Raw genomic sequence first — 21,598 nt, 5'->3', positions numbered from 1 at the left:
TTGCCTTCTGGATTCAAAGCAATGAAGGATGAGAGGCATCACTCAGAAGCACTTGTGTGAAATTAGCATGGAGAACATTTAACGCTGGCGTTTATATGCGACTTAAAAATTATAATATTAAGTAACATCCACCTGTGGTTTCCGAGAAGCTGTGATATTTATTGTGGGATTCGATTCATATTTGAGATGTTTGATCTGAAAATGGCAGATTGTGACACCGGGTGTCGACGAGTCGGATGTAAACAGCCAGCTGAAGTACCGGCGGTAACATCATGATGCGCAGAAGTGCAGCCTTAGTGAGCATCATCATCATCAAGTAATCCAGGAATAAAGACAAGGGAGGGGGGGGGGTCAATGGTGGGACACTGCAACACACACACGCACACAAATGCACATCCTGTACAGTACATCCAAACTTTCCCACACCCCACACCCCCCCCCCCGCAGCGCAGCGAGGAAGCGAACAGCTGTTTTCCCAGCGGGCCTCGGTGCCAGCCGTGGCTTTTAGCTCACTTTGGCGATAACTTCAGCCGACACCTCGTCTTAACCGTGTGATGGGGGGGGGGGCACTTTGAATTTGTGTAAAAGTCGCTGAGTGTTAGCGACCTGATTGAAGCTCTGCTTTGCTGGCTGTTTTTTTTTTTTTAATGTAATGCTGAGGTCATGATTTCATCATTTAGTGTAACAGAATGAGCTACTGGGAATAGTGGGGGGGGGGGTGTCCCAGTGGACTTAAACTGGGATATCAGGAAATGACTAAAAGTTCACTCTTCATCCAGAAAACAAGGACGCTGAGGATGGATGGAAATCATCTTGTGCTTATTTACTCAAACTACATAAAAACACACACACACACTTGACCTTTTCACCCTGCTTCACTTCAGTCAAACCGGACACTGACAGCCACCACTGAACAAAAACACTTTATTCCTCCCTGAGAACTTATAACAGCGACATTTACGCCTCCCCCCCCCACCGCCCACCCCCCTTTTGCGAGTCTGCTTTGTCTGTTCGGATTGAAAGCCATTTTCCAGTGTCAGTTGGGGCCTTCGCACACTTACCCTACTCGGAACGGGTCGAGTCAAGTGTGAGCCTTTTTTTTTTTGTTGTTGTTGTTGATGTTTGCTTTCAGATAGACCCATTTTTATGGAAAACCGCTCTTGATGGCACTTGACTCTTCAACCTTGGCGATGCGGCTGTTGCCACTTGCGAGTTTACAGCTCTGCAGAGACTCGGCTGACGCGAAGACGGCTGCTTGATTCCACCGCTGGCAGTTGATTCTGTTTGACAGACTCGGTGGGGCTGCAGGAAGGATGGTGTTTTAAAGTGTGTTTGTGTCTATGTGTGTTCTGTATTGTGAGGTAAACCACACTTGCCAAACGCCATTTTGATGAAAAGACAGCCGCCCCCCTTCCTCCAGTTAAGAATAAAAAGGTAAAAAAAAAATAAAAATGGAACGTCCTGAATTGTGAAATCGCTCTCCATCTTCTGCCACAGCAGCGACGCGGTGCACAGCAGTTATGAGATAATCGGCGAGAGCTCACGTAGCTGTTAGCGGGAAGGTCAGCGCTCATCTGCCTTTTTAGTGCTTCAAGACTGAGTGGTGAGGAGAAAAAAAAAAAACTGCATCTGCATAAACTGTGGCATTAATCTACATACACTTTTACATCGGCTGGGGAAAATTTCCGATGCAGGGGTCAGGCGTCGGGGGCAGCAGTCAAGGACGGAAGAGCACAGATTTGATCAAAGTGGCTTCAAAAGAAAGGCAGAAGGGAAGTGGAGGGAGGTTGGCTCACAGCAGGTTATAATCACCAGGTTTCAATAGTAAGTTCTCCGTGCCATTACCCTCATCCAGCAGGAGTGGCTGTCGTTCATCCAGGCAGAGACAAACACAACCTGGACTTTCTGAAACCTTTAGAAAAACACGCAAAAAAAAAAAAAAAAAAAAGGATCTGCCTTTGTCCCTTTTGGATGAGCTCTGAGAGAGACTTTTTCAACCGAGGCCATTTCTTCCTCACAATGCACCCCTATTTTTTTTTTTACGGCCGTCTATTGAGTAGACCAACCTTGCGCCAAGCTCTGCGAGGGGGCCTTTAAGGCGCCGCGGAACACTTGGGCAGCATCGTAAGTGTTTCCTACAAGATGTGGACAAAATCGAGGACAAGGTTTACATCTCTCTCCCACTCCAACGGAATTCTTCACCGTAATTACGACGGGAGTAGTTGCTATCAGTCTGAACAGAACAGAAACGAGCAGAGGGGAAGGAACACGTGAGATGTATTTAGGTAAATTTATATCCGAGTAACTATTACATAACATTCAAATTTTTATAGTATATTCCGGTGGGAAAATGACTTGTTGTTGAGGCAAAAACAACAGAAAACATCTTCAGATGAGTCGGATTTCCATTTCTACTTAAAAAAAACGACAGAACCTTCGAGACACATCTTGAATTTCCTCGAACTCCTTTGTGAAAATTAGACGAAACTGCAAATCAGACACCAAAAAAATAAATATATTCAGAAAAATTAACACAAATCTGTTTTGCATCTGATCCAACCTATCTCCGTCTCTGGTAGCATTATGCCTGTCAACAGACACGCTGCTGCCACCCCCCTACCCCCAAGTTAATCATGTCTAACCCATGTCTGACAGACGTGCTCCAAGTCAGAGGGATGACACTGGCGCTGGGGGGACAAGAGGGAGGCAGCGCCGCCCTGGGATCGGATCACCGGAAAGCCTCTATAACCAATTTTATGTCTTTGTGCAAATTGTCAGGTTTTACCACGCCCCCCCCCCCAAGTTTGTGTGTTTTGTAGCTCTGATTTGGACAGTAGTCATAGAAATTCTCACAGTTCCAGAGAATCGGTCGCGTTGGTCCCCCCCACTGAGCTGAACGGTTAAGAGGTCAACGGTCATAGCTAGTGCAAAGTAAAGTATATTCAATACACTGCTTATAACGTCTCACACACACACACATACACACACACACACACACACACACACACACACACACACACACACACACACACACACACACACAGTCATGACACTAGAGGCTGAGGAATGGTTCTGGTGCAGGGATGGTGACTGAAGTGAATCCAGGTTTTGGTGCCGAGTGTCAGATATGCTGCAGTGGAGATAAATACAACACCTGGGGGATTACATGAGAGCACAGGGTAATTACACCAGCCGTTATGTGTGTGTGTGTGTGTGTGTGTGTGTGTGTGTATGCACATGTACCAATGTGAAAATGCCCCACTAAGACCTCAGCGCTGAGGATAAAGCACAGGGAGCAAAATGCACATGTCGAGCAAAAGCTACCGCCTGATGCACCGGCCAGACACGCACATGGACACACACACACACATATATACACACACACACACACATACACACGCGCGGCATGCAAAGCCCTTTAGCCTTTAGAGGGCAGGCGAAGACAAGAAATATAAAAGCGAAAGGGGAGGAGGGGAAAATTGGCGCAAAAAGAGGGAGGGAGGGAAGGCAAGAAAGATGCAGTGCTCCCTCCCCCTATGCCTCCCTCTCCCCATGTCTCTGGTCTCAGGCTGGGGCTGAGGCACACAAGCTGGGAAGCAGGCAGCTCCACAGCGTGGTAAACATCCTCTCTCTCTCTCTCTCTCACCCCTTCGCTGCCTGAATAAGAGAGGCAGGGCGAGTGTGTGAACTGCAGCCAGGGGCACGGCATCACAAATCCATAGGGAACTGCTAGCTTGCGACAAGAGAAACCACAGCAAAAACAAACCGGGCCGACGGAGTGAGGCAACAAATCGGCCGGAGGAGAGGCGCCACATGCAGGAAGTAGAAAAGCCCGTCATGTCGGACATGAATATGCTAAAACCCCAGCATCTAAACAACCACTGATGTTTTCAAGAGGTTCAAATCGAGAGGTTCAGGCTTTGGGGAGACATCAAATTGTCCATATTTGTATGCAGCCAGTGATTATGTTCCTGGGCCGGGTTCAGTCTACAGACACATCATCCTCAATGAGCCGGGGTAGATAGAGTCAGTGACTGCTAGATGTGTTTCACCCCACCCCCCCCACCCCAACTCAGATGTCTCTTATGAGAAGGCATCAGATACAATAATCATACTGATATACCGGATGCTGCAGACGCATTACAGATCAGCGGCGGGCGTCAAGCATCTTAAATAATCAGAATCAAAATGAACTCTTTAACTGGTTTAAACCAGACGAAGTTAATCACTAGGAATGACTGTTAACTCATGCACATGCAACACAACACAGCCTTCTCTTAGAACACACGTGTCCACATTTGTTATAAACTTGAACTTTTTGGATCAAGTTTGATAGAAGATCAGAGATGATAAAAGAAAAACTACTGACCATTTAGAGCCGGGACCTCGGTTGGATTTGAAACCAGCACCTTGTTGATGCTACCCACCGTGCCACCAAGCTAAAGATGCCTCCAGCTTTAGTCTTCAAAGCTCTCAAGGGTAGAAACACAACTTTACCATAAATGAGTTTTATTTTAATATGAACTAAAGTCCAAAAAGTGATGCAACATGTTGGTCTTGTCCTGCCAGAAAAAACACTTCCCACATGGCTAGACACGCAAAGTTAAACTTGGCAAAGTCAAACGTGGGAACTTCAGACTCACTCGACAACCCAGCTGAAGAAAAACACCATTCTTACTGCTGAAACCGACTCTTTAAAAGTACAACACCGTACATCCGCTGCGGGGTTTAGCGCCTCTTTGAGATAATGATTTGAGCAAACAACAGTTTAAGTACTGCTGACTGTCTTCCTTACACTAAATGATCCATTCCACCAAAGTTCAACCACCAACCAACGCTGCCGTTCGATACACGGCGCTGACATCTTGTTAATGACTTTCAAATGAGAGAAAAGTCTTCTCCGGTCCCATTCTTTTTTTTCCTTTTTTTTTTCAAAATAGGTTTAAATTCCTTCCAAAGTTGTTGAACGGTTGTTGCGGGGGCTGACTTTTTTTTGTTGTTGTTGTTGTTTTTTGTTCCTCATGTAGTGCAAAATAGTTGAAGTTCAGGGTTGCAAAAATATAAAATCCTCTTTGGCCCGTGACCACCTTTTTATCTTTTAAATCAACCCACAAGCAAACAAATAGATGCTCCAAAACCTTGAGACTCAGCTATGTGTGTGGATGGAAGAGCGTGTTTTTTCACGACATACAAATTCACAACTCTCAATTACTCTATAGATGGAGCAAAGAAATTTATTGCATTAAACTCCGGCTGAACCTCGTTTGAGTAAGAGGACAAGAAATTATATAAAAACGGTTGGATGTTCCTTGGCCTCTGCCCTTTCCTTTTCATTGGAGCTACTGGAGCTAGTTCCTCACGGCCTTTGTGCTTGGTTAAATGCCGCAACCATTCAGCTTGGGCAAAATGTGTATGTGTTTGTTTGCCTTGGTACAAACCGAAAAGAAAGCCTTTTGCAAACAAGTTGTTATCTTAAAAAACACCTAAAAAAAATCTTGGATCACATTAGGGAACATCCGACGAGACTGCCGGATGGACTCAGAGTTGATTCTGGCAAGCACCCCGAAACACAGAAAGACAGGGTTGGAAAAAGGGGGATGGACTGAGAGGGACGAGCAGGAAGAGAGGAGAACGGAGAGTTTCTTCAAAACATTCCCAGGAATAGACGCCTGGAGAAACGGAGAGCTGAAACATCAACACACACAAAAAAAACAAGTGAAATCAAGAAGGACCTGGTCCTCCTCTGGTGGGTCAGCTGAGCCAAAGAATGAACCTCCGTTATCGTGTTGACAAAGAAGGAGCCAAAGCTCTACCTGTTGGTGAGACAGGTATGTTTGTCTATCTCAGACAGAGATAGACAAACCATGACCGACTACAACCGTCCGTGGGGGCAGTGTGTTTCCTGTGCTGCCGAGCACGACATCGTTCTGCTCTACGAACACATTAAGATCTGTGGGGACCGAGGAGCGACTCGCGTTAACCGTGTCGCACAAGAATGCTAAAAGAACAGAGAGGCGGTCGGGAGGTGGTCTCTGAGGTCGCCAGATCTGAACTCTGATCAGCAAAACACTTTTACACCTGAGCAGTTTCTCCTGGTGCTAAACTGTGTCGCCTCCGAGCATCTAAATGAGTGTGTGTGTGTGTGTGTGTGTGTCTTTACACATCGAGGTGGACTGGCTGTGCTTACTAACATGGTGGGCTGCATTGAGAGGACGCCATCAGCCATTACGCTGAGAGGTGACAGCTTAAAGGCTCTTTTCTTTATTTCTCCACCCTCTTTTCTCACTGACACGCCTCCTCCCCATGAGTGTGTGTGTGTGTGTGTGTGTGTGTGTGTGTGTGTGTGTCTCTGCCAGCTCTGAACTTCACAGCTAAAGGCTCCAGGTCATTTTCCATTCCAATCAGGGATACCGGCTGCCCTGTCCACCCTGCAAAATTTAAACACTCTTACCAGCTGAGGAAGGGCCACAGGAAGCATCAGCAAAACACACACACACAGAGACAGACACACACACACTTTCACATAATTGCAAGCCAGCAAACTGAAGCATTCATTCATTGCCACATATGAGATATTTGTGCATGCACACACATACACCAATAACATATAACCAAGGACGTTTCCATACCTTATAAAAACAAACCTAGGACAGACACACACACACACACACACACACACACACACACACACACACACACACACACACACACACACACACACACACACACACTTACACAAAGGGTCATGTGGGGCAGCCTTGGGCAATGGGAAGAAGAGGGGAGGGGAGCAGAGTCAGCCTTGCCCTCAGCCATGGCATCATTCCTTTGCCAGCTCTATAAGCCTGGAGGGACTGAGGTAGAGGGGGTAGGGGGTGGGATCCATCCATTCCTCCCCCCTATAATTCACCCCTAACACACACACACACACACACACACACACACACACACCGTACCCAGGCCTGCAAGCAGACAGGCCTACAAAGGGGTGAGATCACGCTCAAATAAAGGCTTTGTTGGCGTGCCAGTATCGGAGTTGCCCTCGCTGGCCTTCCAAAACCTTGGCAGCTAGGTTCAGCCTGTCTGTTGGAAACAACTTGGACAGCAGGGCGAACGCTTCGATGAAAAACAGTTTCAGGAGATGTAGCAGGCACTTCTAAGAATAAAACACAGGCATATAATAAAAGACAGAGAGAGAAACGAAGATGCATCTGGCCCAACAGCCTGCTTTCCTATCATGGGACTTTTGCAAAAAAATTAAAAGGAGTAGTCTGGGTGTTAGAAATGCAGCCACAAGCACAAACGTCCTGCTTAATCTTACAGTGAAAACTTGAATGAGCAGCAGTACAAATATGGCTGCGATAACGGAGCATGATGTAGCCCCAAAGCTAAAACTTTCCACATTTATAAAACGTGGATTTAAAGATCTAAAAAAAAAAAAAAATCTACAAAAAATGCCTGGCCTTTCGGTGGTGTCCATGGTAACCAGATGGAGATCATGGATCACAGAGAGACGGTATAGCCCGGAGTCAGCAGGACTTCCTGTTGTGGCCTTTGGATAACCCACCATCAAGGTGTGAGAAGAACAGCAAACAGTCAGGAGAGCGCGAGTGAGAAAAAGAAGTTTAATGTAAAAACCTCCAGGTGTTTCTGGTTGGGAGTATTCTCATTCCTGTTGCTACGCTCAGTCCCTGCAGAGAGAACCGGCCCAGACAACAGGCCAGACGTCTGCGGCGCACAAACACACACACAAACATACACTCTCTGTCTTCTAATTTTACAGATACAGATACCGGCTTCTTCCTCTGACCTCTTTTAATTTACTCTCCCCCCTGTTACTGATTGAGGGAGGGAAAAAGGAAAAAAAAAAAAAAGTGTGTGTGTGTGTGTGGGGGCTCTCTTGTTTCCTCTGCGGGACTAAACAATCCCAGCCTAATTTATTTTTTCAGGACGGAATACGCACACGTGTTAATGGGAAAGTCGAATCAAATTAAATGTAATTAGTCAAACTGAGAGGTGAGCAGAGGCACGTTATGAGCAAGACTTATTCAGAGCTGGTAAATGACACCCAAAAACCACATACACCTACACAGACACTCACACACACGTTCCCTCTGCCCATGGACATCAAATACTCTTTACGCTACCCTCTGGAGCTCAGATTGACAAGAAGACGCAGAAACTTATGAGTGACAGATTCCTCACTCCTCAAATTTGCTCGAAACAATGTTTAACACCTAATGGAGTGAGGCTACATACCATAATACTCAACATTAACTTTATTAAAGGCACAGTACAGAGACATGAAACTTTTAGCTTGGCTCAAAAATCTTCTATACTACATTTCCCAGAATGCAAACTAAGACACCTTCAATCCTTTCATCCACATAAATGTTCCAAACGCCACTTCCTGATAACATAATCGGGGCTGACCGCTACTCTAGGTGACAAATCAACCGAACCTGATGTGTAAATAGGTGGAGCGACCCCCTTCCGATGCCCCGCCATCAACAGGTCTGTCTGCGCCGGGGGGCGCAGCGAAGATAAAACCAGCCCTGCTAATAAGGTCGAAAGGAGCTTTCAATCTGTCAGCAAGCCCCCGCTGTATTTGTTGGTTACATTAAATAGAAAGCTTGTCTTGGCCGCAGCAGCGGCGACTTTCCGCCCACCGCCACAGTAAATCATTAGCTAAATTGCTACTCCTACATATTACCTTTCTTGGCAACCGACCGGCGACACAAGTTAAAGGTGTTTTATTTTGACATTATATATTCCATCAGTGTGACGAGGACCATTTGGTTTTAATGAATTGTTTCAGGGGGAAGACGGATTAAATGAATACAGTTGAGTGTGTCCCATCCAATTAGATAATACAAACATGTAACATACAGTTAGAACAGCAATTTTTAATTGAGCCTGTCTGAGTAATGGCAGCGACGAAATAAAGCACCCAAACCGATGTTAGGGTAATAGAATTGACTTAAAACGTTACTCCAGAAAGAATGGATGCTTAAATCATGACAAATCTGTTATCAGTCTACCCTTGAAGCCAAATTAGCAGCATTAGCATTAAATGCGTGCGCCTGCATACAAAAGGTGTAAGAATCCATTTACCTGCGCGCTCCAGTAGCATTTTGGCAATGTCCACGTGTCCGTTCAGGAGGGCGTCGTGAAGTGGGCTGACTCCGCCCACCTGGCTGTTGAGCATGGGGGTGGGATGGTGACGCAGCAAAGCGTCCACGCACGCCGCGCTGCCGTGGTTACAGGCTTCATGTAGAGGCGTCCAGCCGGCGTGGTCTATACCATGAACAAACCAAACACACACACACACACACACGTACAAAGATGAAGATCACAGATCTGCTGTAGTGTAAACAGGCTAACGCACTTACCTCTTACCTTTGAACGCTAACAACTCCACGAACAGATAATCCGAACGCAAGAAGTGCAAACTGTACGAAAAGTGAACATAGTTCTAAAAGATGATGTAAATGGCAACGGCCATTTAAAACAAATCCACTATTTACATGAGACAAATCATTTACATGCAAGTATGATTTTTTTTTATCAATGACTTATCAATCTGCAGAAAACAAAATTGAACATGGGCTGCTGAAGTTTAACCCACTCTCATGAAAGACTCTAAACTTGTTTGGATGTTGAAAACTAACCATCATCCATTTCTTACATACTTACACGCCGCACAAAAAGCTGCATGCAAATTGACAAGCCTAAATTAATACATTTTACCGTGACTCTTCCACAATTAAAATGCTACTTCATAATAAAAAAATTAATAGAGAGTATCAAAATACAAAATTGTGTTATCAGAGTACTGCAACTGGAAATGCGGGCCTGTTTTGGAGAACTGCAACGAAGCAGCGACTGTTATAACTTTTAGCACCTAGTCCTTTGCGAGATCACACTGATTGCAAAATGGGAAAAACCTTTTGAAGCGCATTTCCATATCAGTACAGCGAGTCATTACATTTGACCTAAAGAGAAAAGAAAAAAAACTGTCTGAACGACTAAAAGCCATTCAGTGAACTTTGCAAAGTTATCATAAAGCTCGAAATTTGAGCCGTCAAACACACCCCGCTCCTTCTAGACACACCCTTTACATTTAAGCTGAAGGTTAACCTCAATGATGACGCATAAACACTCCATGCTCCTCTTTTCTTTTCTTTTTTTGCCTCTCCTCGGTGTTAACAGCTCTTCCAAACCCCAGAGCAAACATCGCAAGTGAAGAGAGATGACAGGAAGTCTGAGGTTTTGCGGAGAATAATACGGAAAGCGAGAAAAGTCTTACCTTTAATGTTGACGTCCGTGCCAGGAAGCGCCAAGATCTGAAGCACCGTCTCCACTTGGTTCCGTTTGCAAGCTCTGTGGAGGAGAGTCTCTCCTTCGACCGGGACACACGACGGACAGCGCATCGAAAAAGAGAGAAGAAGCGGAAGAAAAGAGAGAACTCCAACATTAGGGTGTGCCCGATGTCCTGCCCATTGTCCCCCCCCCACCCCCTCCCTCGCCATATGGTGAACACGCCAATAAAACACCACAGAAATGTCCCCAAACACCAAAAAAGAAAAAAAGAAAGAAAGCCTGACCTAAAACTGTACGACCCGCCAATGAAGATGCGATTTAAGAAGAGTGATGAGAGAATGGGAAGGGGGGGTGGGGGGTACTTTCTAGGGAAAAAAATGGGAGGAAAAAAAAAATAAAGATGGAGAGTTAAAAGCTAATTTGTCTCGCTCTGTTTTCCTTTGATAGACACAGATTTTCGACTCACTTCCTGAGCCCAACAAAGTTAATAACGGGGGCAGCTGGAGACTGAATGAGTCTGGTGGCGAGAAAGCGGTCCAGCTTCCTGTCCGCTCGTCCCTATATTGTTACTTGAGAGACAGTTATGGTAGACAGCCCCCGCACAAAGCCTCCAAAGGGATTCTTCACAGATCCTGGGTTCAAAAAGCTCCTCTGGGCATTGCCAGTGTCACCATGTGATATTTAATCAGCGAACCACCGGCGAACAGGCATGGAAAAAAACCCCCCCAAAACTCTTAAGGATACCCATTTACATTTTTAAGCATCATTTTCTTGCCCCCTTTTTTTCACCCCATCTCTCACTTTTTCCTGATATAATATTAAACCAGGAATACATTAGCGGGCCGGAGCCCCCTCTTTCATGTATCGGTGAACTTCAGAGGGAAGTTAAAGGCCAAGCATGAGTGGCTCTGTGCACGCCAGTATAATACAGAACTGCAAAGCCTGTAATAAATGCTTTACTGGTTCTCCCCAGGATGCCACACCTGTACAGGGGCTCCACTTCAGTGCGCATAGACTGGGGCAAATGAGAGGTGGGGGTGGGGGGGTAAAGGGGGGAGACAACAGGGCAAAAAAGAAGAAGAAGCGGTGGCGGAGGGGAAGGCATTTCAAAGCATAGGGAAATATTGAAAATGTCAGATCCCAGTCAAAACTGTTGAATTTCATTCTTCCAGGGAGGTGTTGAGGATGAGGGGTGGGGTGGGGGTGCATTAAATGCCACCGACACAAAGAAAAGAGGTTGAGGAGTAGAAGAATCTTTTATGTTCACCCTTTTAAAAAACAGGAGTCAGCTGGATTAAAGATAATGCTAAACTGGGTTTTGGAACTGCTTCAATTGGTCGATTGATTATTTTTGCTACATTCATGATTACAGTCATTGGTCTATATATACATGCATTTAACCGTACATACTGTAATGCCAACTGTGTTTGTGAAAGTGGCTGACATGTTGAACCTCAATAGAAGTTAATGAACCATATCATCCCCGGTAGGGCCGTGGTGTAATGTAATTTTTATTCTACCATTCAGCAACTTGATCAAACAGATAAGTCTCTCCTTCAAACCCTGGAATTATTGCTCGGACAAATAAAAGACTGGCCTGCATTTATTTAGTCACTTTTCGAAATGATCCACAGATACAAGGCTGAGATCATTATCCTCATCAATAATCAATAACACGGTCCCATAGTAATATTTCTCCAGATCTAATTCACAAAATATGCATTTCACTGCAAAAAAATAAATAAATAAAAATAAAATAAAAATATATATACACACACACACACACACACACACACACACATATACATAAACACATATATAATCAACATTTGTTTGTGATCATATCAAAAATTGGACAGGCTAGCGGACGGATAGCATCAGCATCTATTACAACACTGATGTGAAAACCAAAATCCCAATAGAAGGTGTAGCACTGTCCAAACTACAGTCCCTGTAGTGTGTGACACCACGGTGTTCTACTCGGGCTGCTCTGCTATTACCAGGCTCTAAAACGCTGTGATTAAACACCCATTCCACTACACCCCATGTGTACACATCCTCGCAAATGCCAGGGCCAATCCACATACTGTTAAATCACTTTAATGGCTCCAATTTGGACACAACGCCTCTATTATAGGGGTAATTGCATGCTCAGCATTTACAAGCACGGAAAGGATAAATCCGCCTGTCCTTTTCTATAAATCCCCTGTTTCACACTTTAATAGAAAAGTTAAATGTATGTGTTGGTCTTTATATCCCTCAGTCTGCTCGCTGCACTCCTGTAAAGTGTCGCTTGGCCCGCCGATCCCTGGACCAAAAAAGCTGCTGGAAGCCTGGAACAATGCTGTTTGTGAGGAATGTGTTAGAACAGTACTCTGTGCCAGTTATTGTATATATATTTAAACATTTCTGAAGGCTGCTGCTGTCGCTGGCTGGCTCCCAGATTGGCAACAGCATGTTAATATGCCCAAAATCAAGATTTCACTGCTTTCACAGTTCGTCCAGAAAAAAAATGTACTGACATTAATATATGTGAATATCATTTTTAAAAAAACAGTTTGAAGGTTTTAATGGTTTTTAAAAAAAAAAAAAATCCTTTCAATCAGTCAGGGGGGTACACAAAACCCCACCAAGCAATCCTCTCCGTAAACAGGAAGTAAAACACACTCAATGTTTCTTTAATTTTAGTCAAAAAATACAAATCTTTGGGTAGAAACAGAAGATGTTTTGTAATTGTGTCACTTAAAATGTTGTGTCGACCTGCTATGTGATTTTAACAGAAATCACAACACAATTTCCAATTGTCACTTACATAAATCAGAATTTTTCAGATTACTGATGTTATTTCCTTTTTCCAATTGTTGCTATATATATAAATAAAAAAAATATTTGCTTATAGTCCTACCATATAGAGTAAAATAGTATTTCATGGAACCGGCCCAATACATTAGGTAACTAAAAAGCTGCTTACGGCCACCAGGGGGTCCCAAGGAGCACTGGAAATATGCAACAATGCACCTTAATTTGTACAGTGGTGTGAAAAAAAGTGCTGGACTCTTGTTGTTTTGAATCTTCAAACCAAAATTTACCATAAATGAAGGCGAAATCTGAAATTCTAAAAAAGCAACATCAAAAAGAAGTTGTGCCACCTTTAGCAGCCATAACGCTGGTAAAACTCCATGTGACACTGCTGTGGTGAAATTTTTGCCAACTTTTCCTTTCAGAACTACTTTAGCGCGGTACCATTGCTGGGACTGTGAGCATGAACGCCTCTTTTCAGGACCCGCCACTGCATCTCAATGGGGTTGAGATTCATGGTTCCCCTAGGTGTGAGAGTTATGAGGCAAAAACCTCTGTTAACCCTTTTAAACCCAACACAGCTTTCCACAAAAATTAAACTATACCTTCGATAAAGCACAATGACAAGGGATGGAAGCAGGGTCGCCTCAGTGCCGGGATGACTTCCCATAATTGTTCTCTACCAGCAAATTCTTCTGAAAAATGTAGGACTTTCTTCACAACACTGTCCATTTATTCATTCAATTGTTTATGCATATACACACCTCCAAAAAAAGGACGCACCCCTCAGGAAAGCATTTGAAAAAGTTGTTCTGAGCTGCTATACAGTCCAACATCAGTTATTTGAGTTTTCAGTGGTTTCTTCCTTGTTTGTGTTAGAATAAACTGTTTCTCAGATTTGTTTGAAGAAGGCATGAAGCTTCCAACAGATTTTATAACTATGAAAGACAGAGTAGTTGCTGTTTCAATATGTACATCGGGTATATTTTTGCTGATTTTTGATTGAAACCTCTGCTGAGCTTCCAGTAGCAAATATGGAAACCAAAAAAAAAAAAGAGAAGTTCATCCCAAGTCCCCCAACCCCTTTCAGCTACTTTGACAAAAAAATACAGAGGTTCCAGGAGGCGAGACAGATGCTCCAAAGCAGAACAGTGCAGCATATAAGAAAGCAAGCTTATGTGGGTGAACCAGCCTGAAAGAGAAGGAGAGGGGAGGCAGAGAAAGAGAGAGAGAGAGAGAGAGAGAGAGAGAGAGAGAGAGAGAGAGAGAGAGAGAGAGAGAATGGGGTGAGATAGGATGGAATGAGAGGGCGAGAAAGGAGGATGCGGTGCCGATGGTTCATCAAAAATTAATGCCGAGCGCATCGGTATAGAGATCACGTAGTGGAAAAACAACGCATGCCAACAGCATTGAGTCTCCTTCCTCAGCCCTCCCTCCCTTCTCTCCCTCCCTTCTTCACCCTCCACCCTTACTTTGCACCAGCAGAGGGCCTTTCTGATCAGGTGGAAGGGGGAGATATGAGCTCTGACACCTTGGAGAGTTCACACCGAGTGCCATGCCTCTAATTGCGGGGAGTTCCACCAGTGCAGCTTCTGCAGCAGTATCCTAATTGCTTCATTTAATATCCCTAAAACGGAGATGTGAGGCGCAGCGTGCGTACTAATACCTGTTATTGTTTAGTGCCAGAAAATTTCACTTACATATTTATGTATTACTTTTACATTTCAGAGTGCAGCAAAAAAGTGAAGGAGGGGGCATAATGCTGGATGGGGCGGAGGGTGGGGGGGGTAGCCTGTACCACAAACACAGTCGACAGGCTGACTCACGCAGCCAAGTTGCCCTTACAGCTGACTGGATGGAAGCGTGGTCGGATGCGAATCAATCACTCTCTCCATACATTATGTGCTCTTCATTAAACTGAAAGTGATGACAGAGCTATCATGTCCCTCTTTACTGATGACCTAGTGCAGTGCATCAGTCCATTAAAAGTCTGCTCCTTGCAAATGTGAAGCTATAATTTCAAGTAGCGGCATCTGTGTGTGTGTGTGTGTGTGTGTGTGTGTGTGTGTGTGTATGTGTGTGTGTGTGTGTACCTGCTGCGTTGACTCTGTTCAACCCTCTGGGGATGTTCTCTTTCTCCAGGCTTCTTTCATTCACCAAAGAGCTCTGAACACTACGTGGAGACAAAGGATGTGATCAAAGGGGTCACGAGGAAATATGTGAGGTGCTGTAGAGATGTACTGGAGACACTTCTGGTTTCCTTTATGCTCATGTGTATCTAAAGTCAAGTCAACTGGTAGCACCGGTTCAATTCGGTTTGGTATCACATACTATCCTGCATCTCGGAATTGGAACCACAATTCCGAGGTGGCCGAAAACAGGTAGCACCAGGTACCGGGTTTGACTACCACCAAAAACAGGAAGCAAGAGTTGAGGTCCGTAAAGCTGGTACTATACGGTGAAACTCAGGCCAGTCAGTGGTTGTGGCTCAACTGTTCCAATAGATTGGATAAAAATGGCATCTGTAACATCTCCCAAGATTTTGGGAGAGTGCCTTAATGACTGATGGGTCAGAGGTTGAACTGTAGGGAGGACATCTCATATAAACCAAACACAACGTTACACAAAAACAAAACTATACCAGCGTAACATGGGGATGCATTCAAAACTTGCCTTGGTTCATTCAATTAAATTAGTTTGAAAAGACAACAGTTTAAGATGGGATCACACATAAATAGAGAACTGTTTCACAGCGCTGTGCAATTGACTGAATCTAAACCAATCAGACATGAATGGATTTGAAGTTTCAATGAGTGACCGCTTTGGCATTACGGCGAGGAGACATAGTGCCACAGAAAGTTGACCGGGCATTTCTATACTGTGAAAAGCGCCATTAGCAAATGAATTCCTTGTGGTGCCGCATCATTTCATATGAAATCTGACAATATCTGTCAACCCCCTACTGTGTTGGCCACACACACGTTTCACACACCCAACCCTCCGTTCCTGTCTCCAAAGCGCTTTTCCTCCCACTTAACGCCTCAAATGCACAGACGGAGAATTCGATGTGAGCAAGCACATTAGGAGGAATAACTAGTAAAAGAAAGTGAAGCCTCTTCAAAGTAGTGGCGTGCTAATAGCTGTGGGCTGTCACTAGTCCTATGAGTGGGTATGGGAGATCTGCCTGCATGAAGCCTGACAGGTGTCTTTAGTGTATATGCCTGTGCATGTGCGCGTGCGCCGCACGGAAGCGGAGTGCCATCCGTATTACAGGGAAGAGGCTTGTTCCCTGGTAATTGGCTTGTTCAGAAGCCAGGAAGGAGCTCCCAGCAGTGAGGAGGAAACACGCATCCTGTCACGTTGCTTGTTATTAGCAGGGACAAGGCTGAGAAGAGATGAGATCAGCTCTGTGTGTATGTGTGTGTGTATGAATCAGTCCATAAGAGTGTCTGGGACAATGGAGGAGCACTTCTAATCTCAAGCCACTTCACCCAAGTGTCCACCCCCCCCCCCCCCAGTCCATATAGGCATTCGGCAGAGGAGGTTGATGGTACTTGGCTCGTATACTTTGAGGTCTCTCCTTCCCTCGTGGTCTACTTTAGGAGGGCCAGCTCGCTGTCAGTGGCCCAGCTATCAGTTCTAGGCCTGGGGGCAGCCCCGTGCCCTTGGAGGCCAGCATTCAAGAAACTTGTTTGCAATAATGGAAGTGGTGATGGGGGGGGGGGGTGTAAGTCGAATTCTGCAGCAAGGGAAAGCCATGGTGTGCATTAAATTTTCTACAAGCAATAAATCATATCAAGAAAGCAAACATCTACAATTAGACGTACATTCCTTGTGGATGCCTCCATGCTGACTTTTGTATCTTGGAAAGTACATGGATGTTTGTTTAGGGATGGGAATCTCTTACAGTCTGGTTCCGATTCCAAGGGTTATGATTGAATGATGCAAGACCTCACCTTACATCCCCAAAGAGTACATTAAAGCACGAAGCCCCTTGTTGTCAATGACCAACGATGGGAATTTTTTGCAAAAATGAATAACAGTTGGTATGAACCGCTCATCAGTGACTCTTTTGTTCTGGTTGACAGTGAGTTAAACTGGTTATTTACTCTGAGTGGGACTGTGAGATGTGTTTCCTCATGTTTGTTCCTCATGTTCACAATATTTTAATTTAGTTAGACACGCCTTGCACCTTGTGCATCGTGCACATTGAGTTCTTCCCCTTTCGTTCTATCGCCATCAATGCCCATATCAAGAATCAGTGTTTCCACCCCCCACCCCACCCCCAGTGTCCTTGAATTCCTTCACTTTCTTGGGTAATACAAAACAGATTCAGAAGGAACTGCAAATTCTAAAAATGTGGACCTGTTTCATTGTCTTCTTCTACTTCGGGCCATGTAGCGCTGCAGATCTGCACCATCGCCACAGTTTCAAGGTGGGACTCAGGAGAAGTGTCACCAATTCAGAATCCATCCAAATGTGAAATACGGTCACAATCTCCCATTCCGTTCCTGAGTTACGGTGATGGATGACGGCCGGAAAAGTGTTTTTGCAGAACATTATGATGTCACAGTGAAGTTGACCTTTTGGATATAAAATGTCATCACTTCATCATTTTATCCTATTAGACATTTGGGTGAAGTTTTGTCATACTTAAAGAATTAATTCTTGGGTTATGGAGGAAAAAAAAAATCATGTTTTGTGTGTCACAGTGACCTTGACGCTTTACCTTCAAACTTTATGTGTAAAATTCGGAGAAATTCCCTCAAGGCACCCTGAAATATGGAGTTTGCTAGAAAAGAATACGGCGGCGACTGCTGCAGAATGCAGCAGCTTTAGAGTGGTGAAATCCAGTAATGATTTGAAAGTGTAAGTGATGCACACAGTTTGATTAAGGCAGCGTGACCCCTTAGTTTAATTATGTCTACTCTACTGATAAAAGCAATCACCACCAGGCCAGCCAGCAAGTCTGACAGTCATCGAAACAGTCAGTCAATCAGCTGGTCTGTCAGCTTGGTGTGGTTCTGGCATCTGTCCTGCTGGCAGCCAGTCAGTCAGAGAACACTTGTCTTCTTACATGTCCGGCTAAAGCAGTTTTAAGTCACAATACAACAGCTTCCTGTGGCTTCTCTACACCTTTATGACTTGCTCAGGTTATTTTTTCCTTGTAGTTTGAGAAGGCAAATAAAACAGACTTAAAGTTCAGGGAGGAAAAACGGATTGACGTCATAATCAAATCCATTTAATGCGGAGTAAAACTACAATAAAAATAGATGATTTCCCGCATAAAATATCTACACAGCAACTCCAAAAACATGAATAATTGCATTGAAAGTGCTTGGAGATAGGAGTGTGTCAGACTCGATACTTCAGAGTCAACATCACTGAAAATACGTAATCATCAATCCAACCATGAAACATGAGGAAACAAGATTTTCTTTTGGTTTCTGTCCTCAATTTATCACAGGCTTTGTCATCTTGATGTCATTCATTCTTTTAAGGTCAAACGATTTTACATGCCCTTTGGCATTTCTTTATCTCATCCGCACAGATTGCACTCTTTCCCTTTTTTTCTCCCTCCAGTTCTTCTCATGTCTATGTCAAAATAAATTGAACCCTTGAAATGTGTGGGGAAAGCAGAAAGTAGAAAGACAGCGGATGGATGGATGGATGGATGGATGGATGGATGGAAAGGAAAGGACTCAGTCAGTGCATGAACCGGTGGCCTTCATTTGAACCGGCCTCCCTGGCGACTTCCGTCCTTCCATAAGCCAACTACCTGCTGCGGGAAAAGCGAATGTCTGATATGAACCATGGAGAGAGAGAGTGTGTGTGTGTGTGTGTGTAATTGGATTCCGAGTGATTTAGTATGCAACGGCAGATCAAGAGAAGTAAAGAAAGAGTGGGGATGAATGCTGAGAGCTGGTGGTCGTAAGGGAAGACACAAAAGCAGATAGGATATCGTTGAATATCTGTCTGCTTCCTGTCCAAACCAGACTCAGCGCTTTGTGTGTGTGCATGTGTGTGTGAGAAGGGGGTGTAGCCTCCCGTTGCACCCCTTCTGTCAGCCAACACACACTGATAGGATGAGACCTGGGCATGACCCATCACATGCCAACTCCTCACACTCCAGCTGCCCTTCATTTACTTCTCTCTTGCTTTTCCCTCAGTCCCTTCATTCATGCATCCCTGCTTCCCACCCCCACCAAGCCACCCACAAACCCACACACACACACTTATCCTCCCTCCAGGTGTTCCTTTGTTCCATTTCACTGACATTTCTCATCAGTTCTGTACATTTTCAACAGTTTGTAGCTCTTGCTAACTCTGCCCTGAAATCTATGGGTGGACACATGATAATACAGGCAGAGCAGGTTCCTGGTTGAAACACACACACACGCACACAGCTAAATAAAAAGATCCAAAGTAAATGAAGGAGATCCAGTTCATTTGGGAGGATTAGAGAATAGACGACATTGTTGCACAACCTGTGTGAAATCTGATCAGTGACGTTTGTGCTGGTGCACGCCCAAGACTTCTGGACAAGCCACGTCCCATGGAGATAACGAGAACATAAAGACTGGATTTGATTGCGACATGAAAACAAGGTTGTTTAAAGTGGAATATAAAACCTCAGGGTTTTTTTCCTCAGCCATCTACTTTAAAGGCTGTTGGTGTTGGTGTCTGAAACACCTGAACAAATCAGAAAGGGTAAAATGTATTTGGAGTGTAACACCAAACTATTAGCCGTTGGGAAGCACTCTTCTCTGCAGGTACATTCTCACTTCTATTCCCCCAGGCTGCGAGAGACTAGCGCTGGTATATAAAGAGGGTAGATGTGTGCACAACGAACCTGCAGCTACTCCCTTGTCTGGTTAGTCCAGGTTTCAGGTGAGGGCCGGTGGGACTCAGGGCCAAATTCCCCAGGGCAGGCAGGTAAGACAGCATCTGTCAGAGATCACATAAAAACACAGAGCCTTTATAATGAAAGTGGACTGAGAGACTGATGAAGCACACAGACAAAGTGTAGGTAAGAAAGACAGATATCTTTACGGCTACATGATATGAAGGGTAGAGACTATCGCCCATCTTTGACTCTAAGCGAGAACTATGCAGAACATTTGTGTTTCATGCCATTAAAAACGATCTTTTCAATCAGCGATGCAGTTGTTTTTCCCAATAATTTTCTTTTTTGCAAACATTTTTCTGCGATTGGAATTTTATCAAAATTCTTTCTAATTTCGACAAAATTGGTTTTGAAGAAAACCGATTTTTCCAGCACATGAACCTAAATGAACGGCCTACTGGACTCTCTGCTTAACTCACTAATCTATGCAGCATATGGTTGTGGGTGGGGTGAATGATTCAGATCGTGACAAAGCCTGTCAGGAACACAAGACCGATGTACCCGATGAGGTTTCCTATGAGTGAAGAAACAAACGCACCATTTTCTTGAGAGACAGAGGTTCATCCAGGACCGTGAATCCATTCCTGCAGCAAAGAGTCCTAAATATGGCATCGGCAATCACCAGCTTCAGTCTGGTGGAGTGAATCCTGACAACAAGCTCAGCTAAAACCACCGGAGACACATCTGGAGGACAAAACAGAAGGAAAACACAACTGATGAATGAACTTCATCATCTAGATAAACTTCCTACTGCAGTTTTCCTGTTTTACATACCATGACTGATGACAGCAAAGTGCTCTGCTAGGTCTGTTAAACCCTTGTCCACCAGTTTTTGGTTGATTTTCACGTTCTGCTGGCACCAGAACTCCACCAACACAGACAAGAGGTCAAGCAAGGTGTCCGCCAAATACATATCCAGGGTCTCATCCTTGCAGGTGTAGTCCTTCATGGAGGAATAACAGTATTTTATACGTTAGCAAGCCACCACAAATCTGACCCAACTGCAACAATTGTTGGGTCCTGCAGTATTGACCTTCATGGCAGCCTGAAGTAAGAGCTGGATTAGCTGCTTTACAGCTCCAGTCAACAGTGTGGAACGCTCCCATATGGTCCAGAAGGTTCCATACAGCAGAAATCCTGAAGTCGAACCCTGTGGGACTCCTCTTCCCTCATGAGGCACAAAATCCCTGAGGCAGAGACAGTAATGGAAAAAAATTAACAAATTAATAAAATATTTTATTCTGTGAAATTCGTGGTAAGACCTTAATATGTTTGTTTTCAATTCAAGGCAATGTGCTGTCAATGTAACAAGCAGTTAAATAAATATCAGACAATAATTACTTGAAGCCTGATGATTTTCATATTTGCACAGTGCAAACTGAGGAGTCTACTAACAATACACCAGGCAGCGGCGGGATAAGAACAGGCTTCCTTGTTATGAATTACAATAAACATGTTCCAATGCTTCTGTGCTGCACCGGTTGAAACTAAAATGATCTCCTTGGGATTTCTATAAAGGATTAAATCATATCAATGAAAATCCCTCCAACATACTGTTTATGCAAAAAGGAT

The 21,598-nt window shown here is 44.4% G+C and overlaps 1 protein-coding gene across 3 annotated transcripts in view; it reads right to left on the bottom strand.

Annotated features, from left to right (window-relative positions):
• slf1 (SMC5-SMC6 complex localization factor 1) overlaps window positions 1-21,598 on the bottom strand; it is a 28,423-nt gene that overhangs the window by 2,463 nt on the left and 4,362 nt on the right. For all 3 annotated transcript variants that reach the window (XM_068310627.1, XM_068310626.1, XM_068310628.1), the window contains 7 exons: window positions 21,060-21,213; window positions 20,801-20,969; window positions 20,565-20,710; window positions 19,973-20,067; window positions 15,213-15,292; window positions 10,307-10,399; window positions 9,112-9,294 (listed from right to left, as the gene is read on the bottom strand). In XM_068310627.1, the coding sequence (XP_068166728.1) occupies window positions 9,112-9,294; window positions 10,307-10,399; window positions 15,213-15,292; window positions 19,973-20,067; window positions 20,565-20,710; window positions 20,801-20,969; window positions 21,060-21,213 (920 nt within the window). The remainder of the gene's footprint in view (window positions 1-9,111; window positions 9,295-10,306; window positions 10,400-15,212; window positions 15,293-19,972; window positions 20,068-20,564; window positions 20,711-20,800; window positions 20,970-21,059; window positions 21,214-21,598) is intronic.

This window comes from Antennarius striatus, chromosome 3 (assembly GCF_040054535.1).
Source record: "Antennarius striatus isolate MH-2024 chromosome 3, ASM4005453v1, whole genome shotgun sequence".
In the NCBI taxonomy this organism is placed as follows: Eukaryota; Metazoa; Chordata; class Actinopteri; order Lophiiformes; family Antennariidae; genus Antennarius; species Antennarius striatus.
This window is presented reverse-complemented; position numbering and strand designations above follow the sequence as displayed.